The sequence below is a fragment of the Bombina bombina genome, chromosome 5 (genome assembly GCF_027579735.1).
Source record: "Bombina bombina isolate aBomBom1 chromosome 5, aBomBom1.pri, whole genome shotgun sequence".
NCBI classification, from domain to species: Eukaryota; Metazoa; Chordata; class Amphibia; order Anura; family Bombinatoridae; genus Bombina; species Bombina bombina.
In genome coordinates, this window is record NC_069503.1 from 989,161,289 (window position 1) to 989,175,155 (window position 13,867).

Below are 13,867 nucleotides of genomic sequence, written 5' to 3' on the forward strand. Positions count from 1 at the left end.
TATATATATATATATATATATATATATATATATATATACTGTATATATATATATATATATATATATTTATTTATAATAAAGCCCCTTGTGTAATAATATATGACAGTTTCCTAAGACAACAGTTCAAACATGAGTCCATTCAACTTAAAGGCTCTTTTTCATTATTGTTTGCGATATATATATATACATTAATGAGTTAACATCAGGGCCGGACTGGGAATAAAAAGCAGCCCTGGAAAAATATGAAGACCAGCCCTATTTTCTGTTGAGTCGGTAGAAGGCACATGCCCCATTTTTCTCAAGGGGATTACTGGGACACTCCTTTCCCAATATTTTTTTATCATAATTAAATATTACTTTGTATTAAATAAAAATGTCAGATTGATATTATATAGTAATCCTACAAACCAATTGCATTCATTAATCACTCCTTCAAAGTGTAACTTTCCAGCCCCAGCTGCTGCAGCCCACCGGGAAATATCCTGGTATCCTGGTAGGCCAATCCAGCCCTGGTTTACATTTGTACTTGTCGACATTCCCTTAAATTATATTTGCAATAGTGGTGGTCAATATTTACCATGCAATATGCATTGTTGACTGACTTATTTTTTAACACTAAAACTTTATAGATTAGCAGCAGCAAACAGTGACAGACAATTGTTCCAAGTTAAAGGGACATTCCAGCAAAAATTGGAATCCCAATGGATGTTTTTCAATTTTGAATAGAAGCATATTTGTATATATGATTCTAATAAAAACCATAGCTATTTCAAAAGTGTAATTAAGTATGCACCGTGCACCAACATTTTAAATACAGCACTTGCTCAGAGAGCCTAAGGTGCTTTTACCATCTGATAATTACTCAGTTTGTTAATTACTGACATGATACAAACTGTACTGGCATTTTGAGCAGCTGCAGTATTTAAATGCTGGTGCAATTAGAATATCTAGCTATGCTTCACATGCACGTCCAGAGAACAATGCACTAAAACAGTAATAACTTTTACTAGAAGCATTTTTGCTAATACATGTATATTGGAAATATGTTTCTATTCAAACATGTAATGCATCTATGTGTATTTCAATATTTACTGGGAATAACCCTTTAAAATCTGTGGAATAAAAGTAACAATAGACAAATAGCCTAGACAAAAACAAATTGCAGGGCAATTAACCCATATTGCATGTCTTCTTTCCTTTAATTATTAATCTGTGAAAAGCGATTTGAAAAGAAAAAAAAATGAATATGTGTTTAGCTTTGGTATTTTATCTATTGATTTGTTCTATTCATTTTTTATAGGTTACAGCAATTGATCCTGACCAAGAAGCAGATCAAAGTGCTCTTCGATACTCTCTTCATGGTCATGGAGCCAACAGCGAATTTATCATTAACCAGTTTAATGGCAAAATTTACGTGCAAAGGGAACTAGATCGTGAGCAACGGTCAACATGGCGCTTTTTAGTACTTGCTACTGATGAAAATGGGGAAGGATTGACTGGTTTTGCTGATTTTCTAGTTGAAGTAAAAGATGTAAACGATAATCCACCAATGTTTTTGTGTACCACAGATGGTTGCTTTACTGGATATGTGCCAGAAAACTCACCAGCACATACTATGGTGATGGAGATGACTGCATTTGATTTAGATGACCCAAAGTCTGAGATTAATGCTGTCCTTACTTATAGAATTGTGCAAAATGTCCAAAATGAGATTAACCTCAATTTATTTGAGATTCATTCATCCACTGGCTCTATATATACCATGCTGAGCTCACTGGACAGAGAGAAAGAGGACAAGTATCTAATTGTTGTAGAGGCAAAAGATGGAGGTGGTCTTAGCGGAACAGGCACTGCTACTATACTAGTAACTGATGTGAATGATCATGCCCCAGAGTTTACGCATAAATTGTATGCTTCTTTTGTACCAGAAAATTCAGGCATTAACAGTGAAGTCACAATGATTAATGCTTGGGATCGAGATGAAGGTGAAAATGCTATGATGACATTTAGCATTATTGGAGGAGATGATGATCGCAAGTTCTTCATAGAAACCGATAATATTCATAAACGAGGGATCATTCGTCTGAGAAAAAAAATGGACTATGAAAAGCCCCATGAGAGGTCATTTAACCTTACAATAAAAGTAGAAGATGTTGACTTTTTTAGCATTGCTTACTGTGTCATTTATGTTGAAGACTCAAATGATCATGCTCCTGTTTTCTTCCCACAATTCTTTGAGTCAGTCTCATTGGCAGAAGATAGTCCTGTTGAAACCACAGTAGCTCAGTTATCTGCCATAGATTTAGACTCGGGACTGAATGGAAAATTTTCATATCACATTTTAAATTCATCTGATCCTAGACACCAATTCTTCATTACTGGTGATGGTTGGGTTGTGACTGCTGGCCATTTAGATAGAGAAACATCTTCTCAGCATCGATTAGTAATACTTGCTATTGATATGGGTAAACCTGCCCTTACTGGAAGTGCAACAATTTTCCTCATAGTTGAGGATGTAAATGACAGTGCCCCAGAATTTGATGTCCAATATACCCCCATAATATGGGAAAATACAGATGTGCCACATGTAGTACACATGAATAAAACATCAACATTGTTGCATGCTAAAGACAATGATTCATTAGTAAATGGGCCACCATTTTCTTTTTACTTATTAAGTGATCACTTTAGCGCTGGTGACTTCAGTTTACAAGATTTCCACAATGGGACTGCAATGATCACTGCCTTAAGTAGCTTTGACAGAGAAGAGCACAAGATGTTTTATTTAACAATTTTAATTACAGACAGTGGGAGTCCTCCCCAGACCTCAACAAACACATTAACTATTCTAATTGGAGATATAAATGATAATCCTCATTTTGCTGGAAACTTGGATTGCATTGTCTACAGTTATAATGGTAACTAATCTCTGAATGCATAGAAAGTACTCTGCATAGCCATATTTTTACAGTATGTTTGTTAAAGTATTTATCCTAGTTCTTACTTTACAATTTTTGTATGTTTTTTACTATTTGAAAAGGTGTTTAGATTGATCAGTCGCCCACAGGTAACAAAGCATTTTATTGGTGATATCACTCACAAGCTAATATGTTGTTTAGGAAATAACTGCCTAATTTTTGTTTTTAACTTAAAGGGGCATTAAACACAATATACATTTTATAAGAATTTTATTAAGGTTATTCCCTGCTTCCTTCTATTTATGGCTGCCACCATTTTAAAATCTATCTTTCACTACATTCCAGTGCGGACCTAATTGCATATGTGCAGCAACTCTTATGCAGTGTAACCTAGGTTCCAAAATGGCACCACCTATGATTTAAGGGAGGTGCGTGAAATGTATTTGGTGTTTAATGTCCCTTTAACTAGTAAAAATAAATCAAGATATGTGAACATTTTGAAATTCACAAACTCTTAATTGTAATCATAAGTGAACATTCTAACAATCATGTATAAAAAAAGCCTTTGTAGCATAGGAAGAAATATTGTGTAATATGTTAGGCAGTTTTTGCAATATAAAGTGTATAACAAGATAAATGCTTAAAGTTTATTGTTTGCATATGCTATGAGTGCAGTGTACAAGCGTAGGCTATGTATGTATTTAGCTTTTGTCTTAGCGATAGGTCATATTTACTTTAAGTTACCACTGAAGTGGTGATGAATTTTAAAGGAAGCATCATTTTCATTGCTCCTGGGAATTACTCTTCCTGACCACTAGGAGGAGGCTGAGATTACCAAACCCATTAGTTTTATAAACCCCTCCCACCTTACTGGTAATCAGTCTTGTCTTTGCCTCCACTGGAGGAATGTAAAGAATGAAGGTGCTTCTAATGTTCTTCTTAGAGAGAGTGGTTCTCAGACTGATTTGAGGCCCATTTCCCCCTCAGAGAGCTGCTTTAAGATGGAGGGATGTATTAGAAGTATGTGGGATTGGCATAATTACTATCCTCTGGGATTTAGTCTCAAGCCTTCCACAGATGTTGTGGGGACCTGTTCTTAGCCTCCTCCGGTTGGGTTATTGGTATCTTCCTATCCCATATCCTCTGCTGTTATGTTTCAGCACTGGTTTGGCTATCTACTGGATCCTGGTTACAAGATGTCCAGTAGTTGGGTGCCTATGGGTAAGTACATATATTTTTTTATTTAGGGGCACTCATTTAGCCAGTTGGACTATGTAGTTTGTACACTTTCGTACTCTGTAGGCTGGAGATATAGCATTCATTATATATTTGTTTTGTATGGCTCCTTTTTAGTTTATAAGGCTCTATTTCCTTTTAAAAAAAAATCCTTGCGTCTTCTTTTTGTTGGGTTAGCATGCGTCCGCTCAGTGAGTTTGTGGATGTCAGCTTGTCTGTGCATTTTGGTTAGTTGAGACAGCGCATGTTGTTTTTTTGCACACACCAGGGTTTTTTCAAGTGCAGATTTTTTGGGTGAGCTTTAGTATATTTATTAACGCAGTTTATGTGCTTGTTAAATCTCTTTTAAGTATGCTATGAGTTTCTTAGTGTGCTCTGTTCTTCCGCACATATTTCTTTCTTTTTCTTTCGGGTTAGAGCTTTTTACTTGTAGGGGGTAACGTTTTTTTCCTTGCTTCAAGAGCTAGTTTTAGGGGATATAGCCTTATAGTTGTGTTTTCCACTTTTTATAGTTTTCACTAATTATGAAGCCTTCTGTGTCTCTGAAACCACTTTAGAAGCTAATTCCTCTGAACACTTTCCTACCAATGTGAATTGTGTTTATTGTAAACTTGCTGATGTGTTGCCTCCAGCTCTGCTGTGCAATCCTTGTTTAAATGTTATTATGTTTTCTAATCAGACTAAGGTTGCTTTTGAATATAAAGGTATCTGCCCTCCTACTGTTTGACCCCCCAGTAGACTAGAGTTCTACAGATTTTTTTAATGATCTACTGTATCTGAAATGCTGCCAGCTATGCCTCCTTTAAGTAAGTGTAAAAGTTCAGTTCATTATTTACTTTGGTGGGAAGTCTTTCCGGCAGTAATCTTTGCTTGATTTAGTATTGGGAAAAATAGTATGTAGTCTATAAGTCATACTTGTCTTAACTTCATTACTTGTGGACTTCACTGCTTGGGTATTAGTTTCCCAGGAGTAATGGGTCATGGGCTCTCACACCTGTATAAAAAAATAAAACATAATTTATGCTTACCTGATAAATTCATTTAGTTCATGGTGGTGAGTTTCTTGTCTACAAGATCCCGCCCTGTTATTTTATCTAATAGCGTTTGTTCATCTCTTTTTCCCCCTGCTCCTTTTTTGCTCTTATTTTTTTTCTTACCTTTCATACTTGGCTATACGTCTGATTATCAGTAAAGTGGGAGGGTTTTTATAGAGCTTTTGACGTTTAGATATATTTGCCTCCTCCTTGTGGTTAGGAAGAGTAATGCCCATGAGTAATGGATTGTTTTCTTTCACCACCATTAACTAAATGAATTTATCAGGCAAGCATAAATTATGTTTTTGCAAGTGAAATTATATTGCTAACTAGCTCTGTAATGCATTTCAAAGTCGACTTTTCTGTCCCTTTAAAAAAATAGATCAGATCTGTTACATTCATTTTAAAGTACATCAAAGGTGTCCTAAGGTAAAAAAAAAAAAAAAAAAAATTTAGAAACTACTGGGACGCTTAGCTAAATTCTCAAAAGTTTATCCAACTTCACCAGTTCCTATTTTATTCTAAACAGCCTTTTCACTAAAGAAAGGAGTGAGCTTTAGTGAATTAATAGTTACATAAAAAATCTAAGAAAAAAGGAAAGATGGCGAAACTGGAGAGATGAGACCCATAGTGAATTTAGCAGAATATAATGTACTAGTCCTAAAGCCTGTGTACACGGGCCATTTATTGCAGTTCAGTGGTCCCACCTCTTGCTCTCCCTCCTCCTCTATTTTGCTCTCTCTCTTCCCCCCTCTCTTTCGCTCTCTCTCTCCCCTCTCTTTTGCTCTCTCTCTCCCCCCTCACTTTTGCCCTCTCTCTCTCCCCACTCTCTTTTGCCCTCTCTCTCTCCCCACTCTCTTTTGCTCTCTCTCCCTCCCCTCTTTTGCTCTCTCCAACCTCTCTTTTGCTCGCTCTCTCCCCCCTCTCTTTTGCTCTCTCTCTCCCCCCTCTTTTGCTCTCTCTCTCCCCCTCTCTTTTGCTCTCTCTCTCCCTCTCTATTGCTCTCTCTCTCTCTCTCCCCTCTCTTTTGCTCTCTCTCTTTCCCCCTCTCTTTTGCTCTCTCACTTTCCCCCTCTCTTGCTCTGTCTCTCTCCCCCCTCTATTTTGCTCTCTCTCTCTCTCTCTCTCTCAACCCTCTCTTGCTCTCTCTCTCTTCCTCTTCTATTTTGCGCTCTCTCCCCCTCTCTTTTGCACTCTCGCTCCCACCTCTTTTGCTCTCTCTCTCCCCCCTCTCTTTTGCTCTCTCTCCCCCCTCTCTTTTGCTCTCTCTCTCCCCCTCTCTTTTGCTCTCTCTCCCCCCTTCTGTTTTGCACTTTTCCCCCTCTCTTTTGCTCTTTCTCCCCCATTTTTTTTGCTCTCTCCCTCCTTCTCTTTTGCTCTCTCTCCCCCCTCTCTTTTGCTATTTCTCCCCCTCTCTTTTGCTCTCTCTCCCCCTCTCTTTTGCGCTCTCTCTCCTCTCTTTTGCTCTCTCTCTCCCCCTCTCTTTTGCACTCTCTCTCTCACCATCTCTTTTGCCCGCTCTCTCTCTCACCCTCTCTTTTGCTTGCTCTCTCCTCCCACTCTTTTGCTCTCTCTTCCCACTCTTTTGCTCTCTCTCTCCCCTCTCTTTTGGTCTCTCTCCCCCCTCTCTTTTGCACTCTTTCTCTCCTCCTCTCTTTTGCACTCTCTCCCCTCTCTTTTGCTCTCTCCCCCTCTCTTTTTCGCTCTCTCTCCCCCTCTCTTTTGCTCTCTCTCTCCCCCTATCTTTTGCTCTGTCCCTCTCTCTTTTGCTCTCTCTCTCTCCCCCTCTTTTTTGCTCTCTCTCTCCCCCCTCTCTTTTGATCTCTCCCCCCCTCTTTTGATCTCTCTCTCTCACCCCCTCTCTTTTGCTCTCTCTCCCCTCTCTTTTGCTATTTCTCCCCCTCTCTTTTGCTCTCTCTCCCCCTCTCTTTTGCACTCTCTCGCCTCTCTTTTGCTCTCTCCCCCTCTCTTTTGCACTCTCTCTCTCACCATCTCTTTTGCCCGCTCTCTCTCTCACCCTCTCTTTTGCTTGCTCTCTCCTCCCACTCTTTTGCTCTCTCCCCTCTCTTTTGGTCTCTCTCCCCCTCTCTTTTGCTCTCTTTCTCTCCCCCTCTCTTTTGCACTCTCTCCCCTCTCTTTTGCTCTCTCCCCCCTCTCTTTTGCTCTCTCCCCCCTCTCTTTTTGCTCTCTCTCCCCCTCTCTTTTTTGCTCTCTCTCCCCCTCTCTTTTGCTCTCTCTCTCTCCCCCTATCTTTTGCTCTGTCCCTCTCTCTTTTGCTCTCTCTCCCCCTCTTTTTTTGCTCTCTCTCTCCCCCTCTCTTTTGATCTCTCCCCCCCTCTTTTGATCTCTTTCTCACCCCCTCTCTTTTGCTCTCTCTCCCCTCTCTTTTGCTCTCTCTCTCTCTCTCTCTCTCTCTCTCTCTGTCTCCCCTCTCTTTTGCTCTCTCTGTCTCCCCCTCTCTTTTGCTCTCTCTGTCTCCCCCTCTCTTTTGCTCTCTCTCTCCCCCTCTCTTGCTCACTCTCGCCCCCTCTTTTGCTCGCTCTCCCCCTCTCTTTTGCTCTCTCCCTCCCCTGTATTTTACTATCTCTCACCCTTCTCTTTTACTCTCTCTCACCCCTCTCTTTTGCTCTCTCTCACCCCTCTCTTTTGCTCTCTCACCTCTCTCTATTGCTCTCTCTCACCCTTCTCTTTTAATCTCTCTCACCCCTCTCTTTTGCTCTCTCTCTTCCCCTCTTTTGCTATATATCTCCCCTCTTGTGCAGACACTGAGACAGCCACAGCAGCTCCTTCCCGGCACCGCCCCTGTCACACTTAGACTCCGCCCCTTCACTACGTGGCTCTGCCCCTTCACAGATGGTAGGCATCTGCCCCTTCATGGATTAGGTGCCAGCAGCCAGCCCAGGTCAGTTTATTGAAGGCCAGGTGTGTTTGTCCTCGTGCAGTCTCTACTGCGCATGACAGCTTTGGACAAACACACTTGGCCTTTTATATTATAAGATAATCCCCCCCCCCACACGCAAATACCCCCCACCGACACTGTTACAGTGAAAATAATACTTATGCTTGAGTGTTTATTTTTAGACAATATCCAACTATAGGCATCTTAAGTTAAATTAATTTTAGTACCAATAATTTGCTAACAAAGTAATTTCTTAACAGGCTACTTTCCTACTGTGGTTCTTGGGAAAATTGTATCACCAGATTTGGATGACTGGGAGCACAAGCTGTATACTCTTGAAGGGAAGTCAAGGTAAATGGTATTTCTTTAGTACTACCAAAAAGCTTCAATCTGAAACACCAATGCTAATATTATTAAAAAAGGCTTGCTGTCATCTGAGGTTAAATTGACTCAGTGGATTATTTAGGCTTTGTTCTGTCCTAAACACAGAAATTTGCCACCCACTCACCTTCACCACTTTTATATGCCTGCTCTATATTTCTCACAACTGATCAGTTGGTTATAAGCTTAGTCCTGAATGTAATATACACAGCGGCAGTGAGTTCCTGTCTTCACGTGCACTGTTTGTTGGGACATTGATGGTTTTCATTTGTTGAAATAGTACACTGTAATATACACATAACTTATTTCTGCTCCTTTTTGATCCCAAGCTGTGCTGTGATTTAACTCCCACATGCCTAGTAACACATATACTGCTAGTATTTATGCAGTGATGAGGATTATGAACACTGGCTTTCAGCAAGCACAAATTAAATTTCAAGTGCACACTGCTTCCTTTGGGGTTGGACCCACCCATCATGTGTTCACCTTTCTCCAGAGCATGAACAGTAGTAAGGGGAGGCAGAGCCTCACCTGTCATGAAAATAAAAAATAAACTTACCCAATTTTCTGACTTTAGCTGAAAATACAGTTCAGCTCAGCTGTAGGAGCTAAGAGCGGCGATCAATTGAATCAAATAAAGGAGCTTTCTACATGAAGTATCCTATACTTCATGAATTAAAGTGCCCTTTATTTGTTTCAATAGTAAATCCTAGCATTTGTAAAACACTTGGATTTACTTTCACTTTAATGGTAAAAATATGTTTTAAAAAAGCTTAGCAACAGCATTATAAGCATGTGATAAAATATTCAAAATTGATCCAGTACTCACAATAGACAATAAAAGCAGTATATATAAACTATAAATCATATTACAGATCCATGATAGGCACTTCTGGATTTGTATAAAAATAAATAAACAATAACAAAATTTTATTTTTATTTATTTTTTGCTATAAATCCAATGAGTGCATATTACTGTGCACCTATACATACAGTATAGCTATTTTTTATTTTTGTTTATTAGTGCTTGTGTGTGTAAGTATGTGTATCTATGTGAGTGTTTTTGTGTCTTTGAATGTGTGTGTGTGTCTCAGGAGTGTTTCTATGTGTCTCAGTTTTTTTGAGTGTGTGAGTATTTCTGGGTGTCAATACATTTTTCTGTGTATCTGAGTATTTCTGTGTGTCTGTGAGTGGGTGCCTTTGAATGTTTCTGTTTGTGTGTGTCTATGAGTGTGTCTGTGTGCGTGCCTTTGAATATTAATGTTTGTGTGCCTTAGTGATTCTGCAGACTTTTAAGTATTCAACAATTGAACCTCTATCACGTTCACATATGTGTGTTTATCTGGCTCTGATATTAGCCAGTGCCTCACCAGCCATTGACCTTACCACACGTCACTGTCTGAAGATGATCCTGCAATGGAGTTTTAACTGGTGCAGTGGAAATGCAACTAGTGAATCTGAAACATGACTGAAGATTTATATATATACTGTGTGTGTATATATATATATATATATATATATATATATATATATATATATATATACATATATATATATATATATATATATATATATATATATATACATACAGATGTGCTCATAAGTTTACATACCCTGGCAGAATTTATGATTTCTTGGCCATTTTTCAGAGAATATGAATTATAACACAACAACTTTTCTTTCACTCATGGTTAGTGTTTGGCTGAAGTGATTTATTATCAATTAACTGTGTTTACTCTATTTAAATCATAATAACAACAGAAACTACCCAAATGACCCTGATCAAACGTTTACATACCCTCCTGGTGATTTTGGCCAGGATTCTGAGTCATGGGAAAAGCAAAAGAATTGTCAAAGGATCTGCGGAAAAAGGTAGTTGAATTGTATAAAACAAGAAAGGGATATAAAAAGATATCCAAGTAATTGAGAATGCAAATCAGCAGTGTTCAAACTCTAATCAAGAAGTGGAAAATGAGGGGTTCTGTTGAAACCAAACCATGGTCAGGTAGACCAACTAAAATTTCAGCCACAACTGCCAGGAAAATTGTTCGGGATGCAAAGACAAACCCACAAATAACTTCAGGTAAAATACAGGACTCTCTGAAAACATGTGGTGTGACCGTTTCAAGATGCACAATAAGGAGGCACTTGAAGAAAGATGGGCTGCATGGTTGAGTCGCCAGAAGAAAGCCATTACTACGCAAATGCCACAAAGTATCCCGCTTACAATACGCCAAACAGCACAGAGACAAGCCTCAAACTTTCTGCAACAAAGTCATTTGGAGTGATGAGACCAAAATTTAGCTTTTTGGTCACAACTATATACGCTACATTTGGAGAGGAGTCAACAAGGCCTATGATGAAAGGTACACCATTCCTACTGTGAAACACAGAGGTGGATCGCTGATGTTTTGGGGATGTGTGAGCTACAAAAGGCACAGGAAATTTGGCCAGAATTGATGGCAAGATGAATGCAGCATGTTATCAAACAGAACCCCTCATTTTCCACTTCTTGAAAAAAATTTCGGGAGTTACGGTGCTCCCATACATTGCTACGGCTGCCTTTTATGGCGAGGTAAAAATGGAGTAAGATTTCTCCATTTTCGCCACATAATTCCTTGCGCTGAATATTGGATACCGATATGCGGTGCTGTATACAGGATACCAAACCCGCACAAAAAACGGCATCGCCGGCTTTTGCGGGTGACGCCGCATATGTAATGGGGCCCAAGATGTCTCTCCCTGAGCCTCCTGTCTCTCAGGATAGTGTTATCCTAGCTACGCTTCAGCTTTCCCTCAAGCTTCCCAAGCTTCACATGCAGTGCCCTGCAATTCCTTGCAAACTCTTGGGGGTGTTTTTTTACCTGGGGATTTCACTGGGCAGATTCTGTTTCTGCAGCTTTATCAGCTTTTCCAAAGGTTTCTGGTAAGCGTAATAGGAAATATAAACATATTGATGTTAGTAAGGCTGACTCCGCTAAGGTTACGTTAGTTTGTCTCAATTATCTGATGAGGAGGATTCCTCAGTGGCTTCTGAGGCGGAATTTTCAGATTCTGATACTGTAGTGACCAATTCTGTAGATTCAGAGGAAATTAATTTCAGATTTAAGTTAGAACACCGAGTTCTTTTGAAGGAGGTTCTTGCTACTTTGGAAGAATTCAACGCTTCTGTTGCGGAGAATCCAAAGAGGTCTAGTAAGCTTAATAGGGTATATGATGTACCCTCATCTATGGAAGTGTTTCCAGTTCCAGACCGTATGGCAGAAATTATAACTCAGGAATGGGATAAACCAGGAATTCCTTTTTTTCCCCGCCCCCTGTTTTTAAAAAAAGAAATTATTTTGCTAATGCTATTCGTGATTCGTGGCACACAGTGCCCAAGGTAGAGGGAGCTATCTCTACTCTGGCTAAGAGTACTACTATTCCTATTGAAGATAGTTGTTCTTTCAATGATCCCATGGATAAGAAGCTTGTGGCTTTTTTGAAAAAGATGTACATTCATCAGGGATTACAGTGACAACCTGTTGCTAGTATTGCTACATTTGCGGTGGCAGCATCTTATTGGTGCAATTACTTATTTAATCTTATCCTAGAAGAGACTACTATAGAGGAGATCCAAGACAGGATCAAGGCTCTCAAGCTAGCCAATACCTTTATTTGTGATGCCAACATGCAAGTTCTGAGGCTGGGTGCTAAGATTTCTGGTATTACTGTTTTAGCTCGCAGAGCTCTGTGGTTAAAATCTTGATCTGAAGATGTTACATCCAAGTCCAAGCTTTTAACTCTGCCTTATAAGGGTAAAACCTTGTTTGGACCAAGTCTGGCTGAAATAACTTCTGACATTACAGGTGGAAAGGATACAGAAGTCTTCCTCTTCCAAGTCGGATCAATCCAAGTCTTCTTGGAGGTCCAGTCAGCCTTGGAATAGGGGGAAGCAAGCCAATAAACCTTCCATTGATTCTAAATTAACATTAAGGGGCCGCCCCTGTTCCTGTAGTGGATCAAGTGGTGGGCAGGCTTTCTTTTTTTCGGCATGCTTGGATACGCAATGTTCCAGATTCTTGTGACATAGATATAGTATCCCATGGTTACAAAATAGGATTTAAATCTTGTCCTCCCAGGGGCAGATTCCACCTGTCAAGGTTATCTGCAAACCAGATAAAGAGAGAGGCCTTCTTAAACTGCGTAAATGACCTATCATCCCTGGGAGTGATTGTACCAGTTCCTCTAGAGCAGTGATTTTCAACCTTTTTTTTGCCGTTTTTTACATTTAAAAATCCTGCGGCACACCACCATCCTAAAATTTTACAAATATATATATATATATATATATATATATATATATATATATATATATATATATATATATATATATATAAAAATATCCTCCAAAAAGAGATAAGCACAGTCTTACATTACCACAACTGCCAGGGTGCACTTCACATAAATTGTATCCATTCCTCGTTTGCAAGAAGGCACTCACTGGTCTTAGTAAAAAACAACTTTTAATTCATATGTTTAAAAAGCAAATACATCCATAACGTTTCGATGTCGTTATGACATCTTTGTCAAATGTTCTGCTAACATCACCAATATAGGACAATCATGTTCCCAAAGTAGAAAATCGCTAACAACATACATCTATATACAACCTTATATACCCATTCATATTCACATCTTCCCGCTCCTGCAGTTCCTCCATCTCCCCCCTGACGTCATCGCGCTCAGACGTGGGCGCGAGCGTGAGACGTCATTCGCTTCCAATTGGCTACGTGTCTCCATGGCAACCGCTTGTAAACACACTACGGTATGTCTTTCTTAGCCGCTCCTACTGTTGTCATCACGCAACAGCGTGACTATAGCCCTATCGTATAGGCTAATCAGCAGGCGGTTGTCATGGGAACCTACAGCCAGGAAAAAACATAAACACCAACAGACTGTGTTAGTCCCAGTATAAGGCGTATGAGTTCAGATGGGCATCGAACGATATGACAGCTTGAGGATGAAGATAAACTTCATATGAAGCACAACAGTGCCTTTCAATTAAAAATCCACAAGTGGTTTAACCGCGATCGATACCATCCCCACACATAACAGCCCAGAAATATTGTTTTTTACTAAGACCAGTGAGTGCCTTCTTGCAAACGAGGAATATATATATATATATATATATATAATCCTTGAAAAGTAAATGCACTCACAGGTCTTTCTCAATCCAAGTGAAACCAAAGGTTTGTTTTATTGATGTAACGTTTTCAGGGATATCTTCCCCTTCATCAGCATAACATAAAAGTGAGAATGTGTTCAATTTATACATGCATACACAGTTCAAAACAAAATAATTAATTAAACAAGCAATACCTGTGTGTGATCAGTGAATTCAAAAACCTATAGGCATT

At 39.3% G+C, this 13,867-nt stretch overlaps 1 protein-coding gene across 1 annotated transcript in view; it reads left to right on the forward strand.

The window, feature by feature from the left end:
* The window catches only part of LOC128661686 (neural-cadherin-like), a 488,078-nt gene that overhangs the window by 247,996 nt on the left and 226,215 nt on the right, over nucleotides 1-13,867 (forward strand). The window contains 2 exon segments of the mRNA XM_053715912.1: nucleotides 1,301-2,918; nucleotides 8,348-8,438. Coding sequence (XP_053571887.1) covers nucleotides 1,301-2,918; nucleotides 8,348-8,438 — 1,709 coding nt within the window.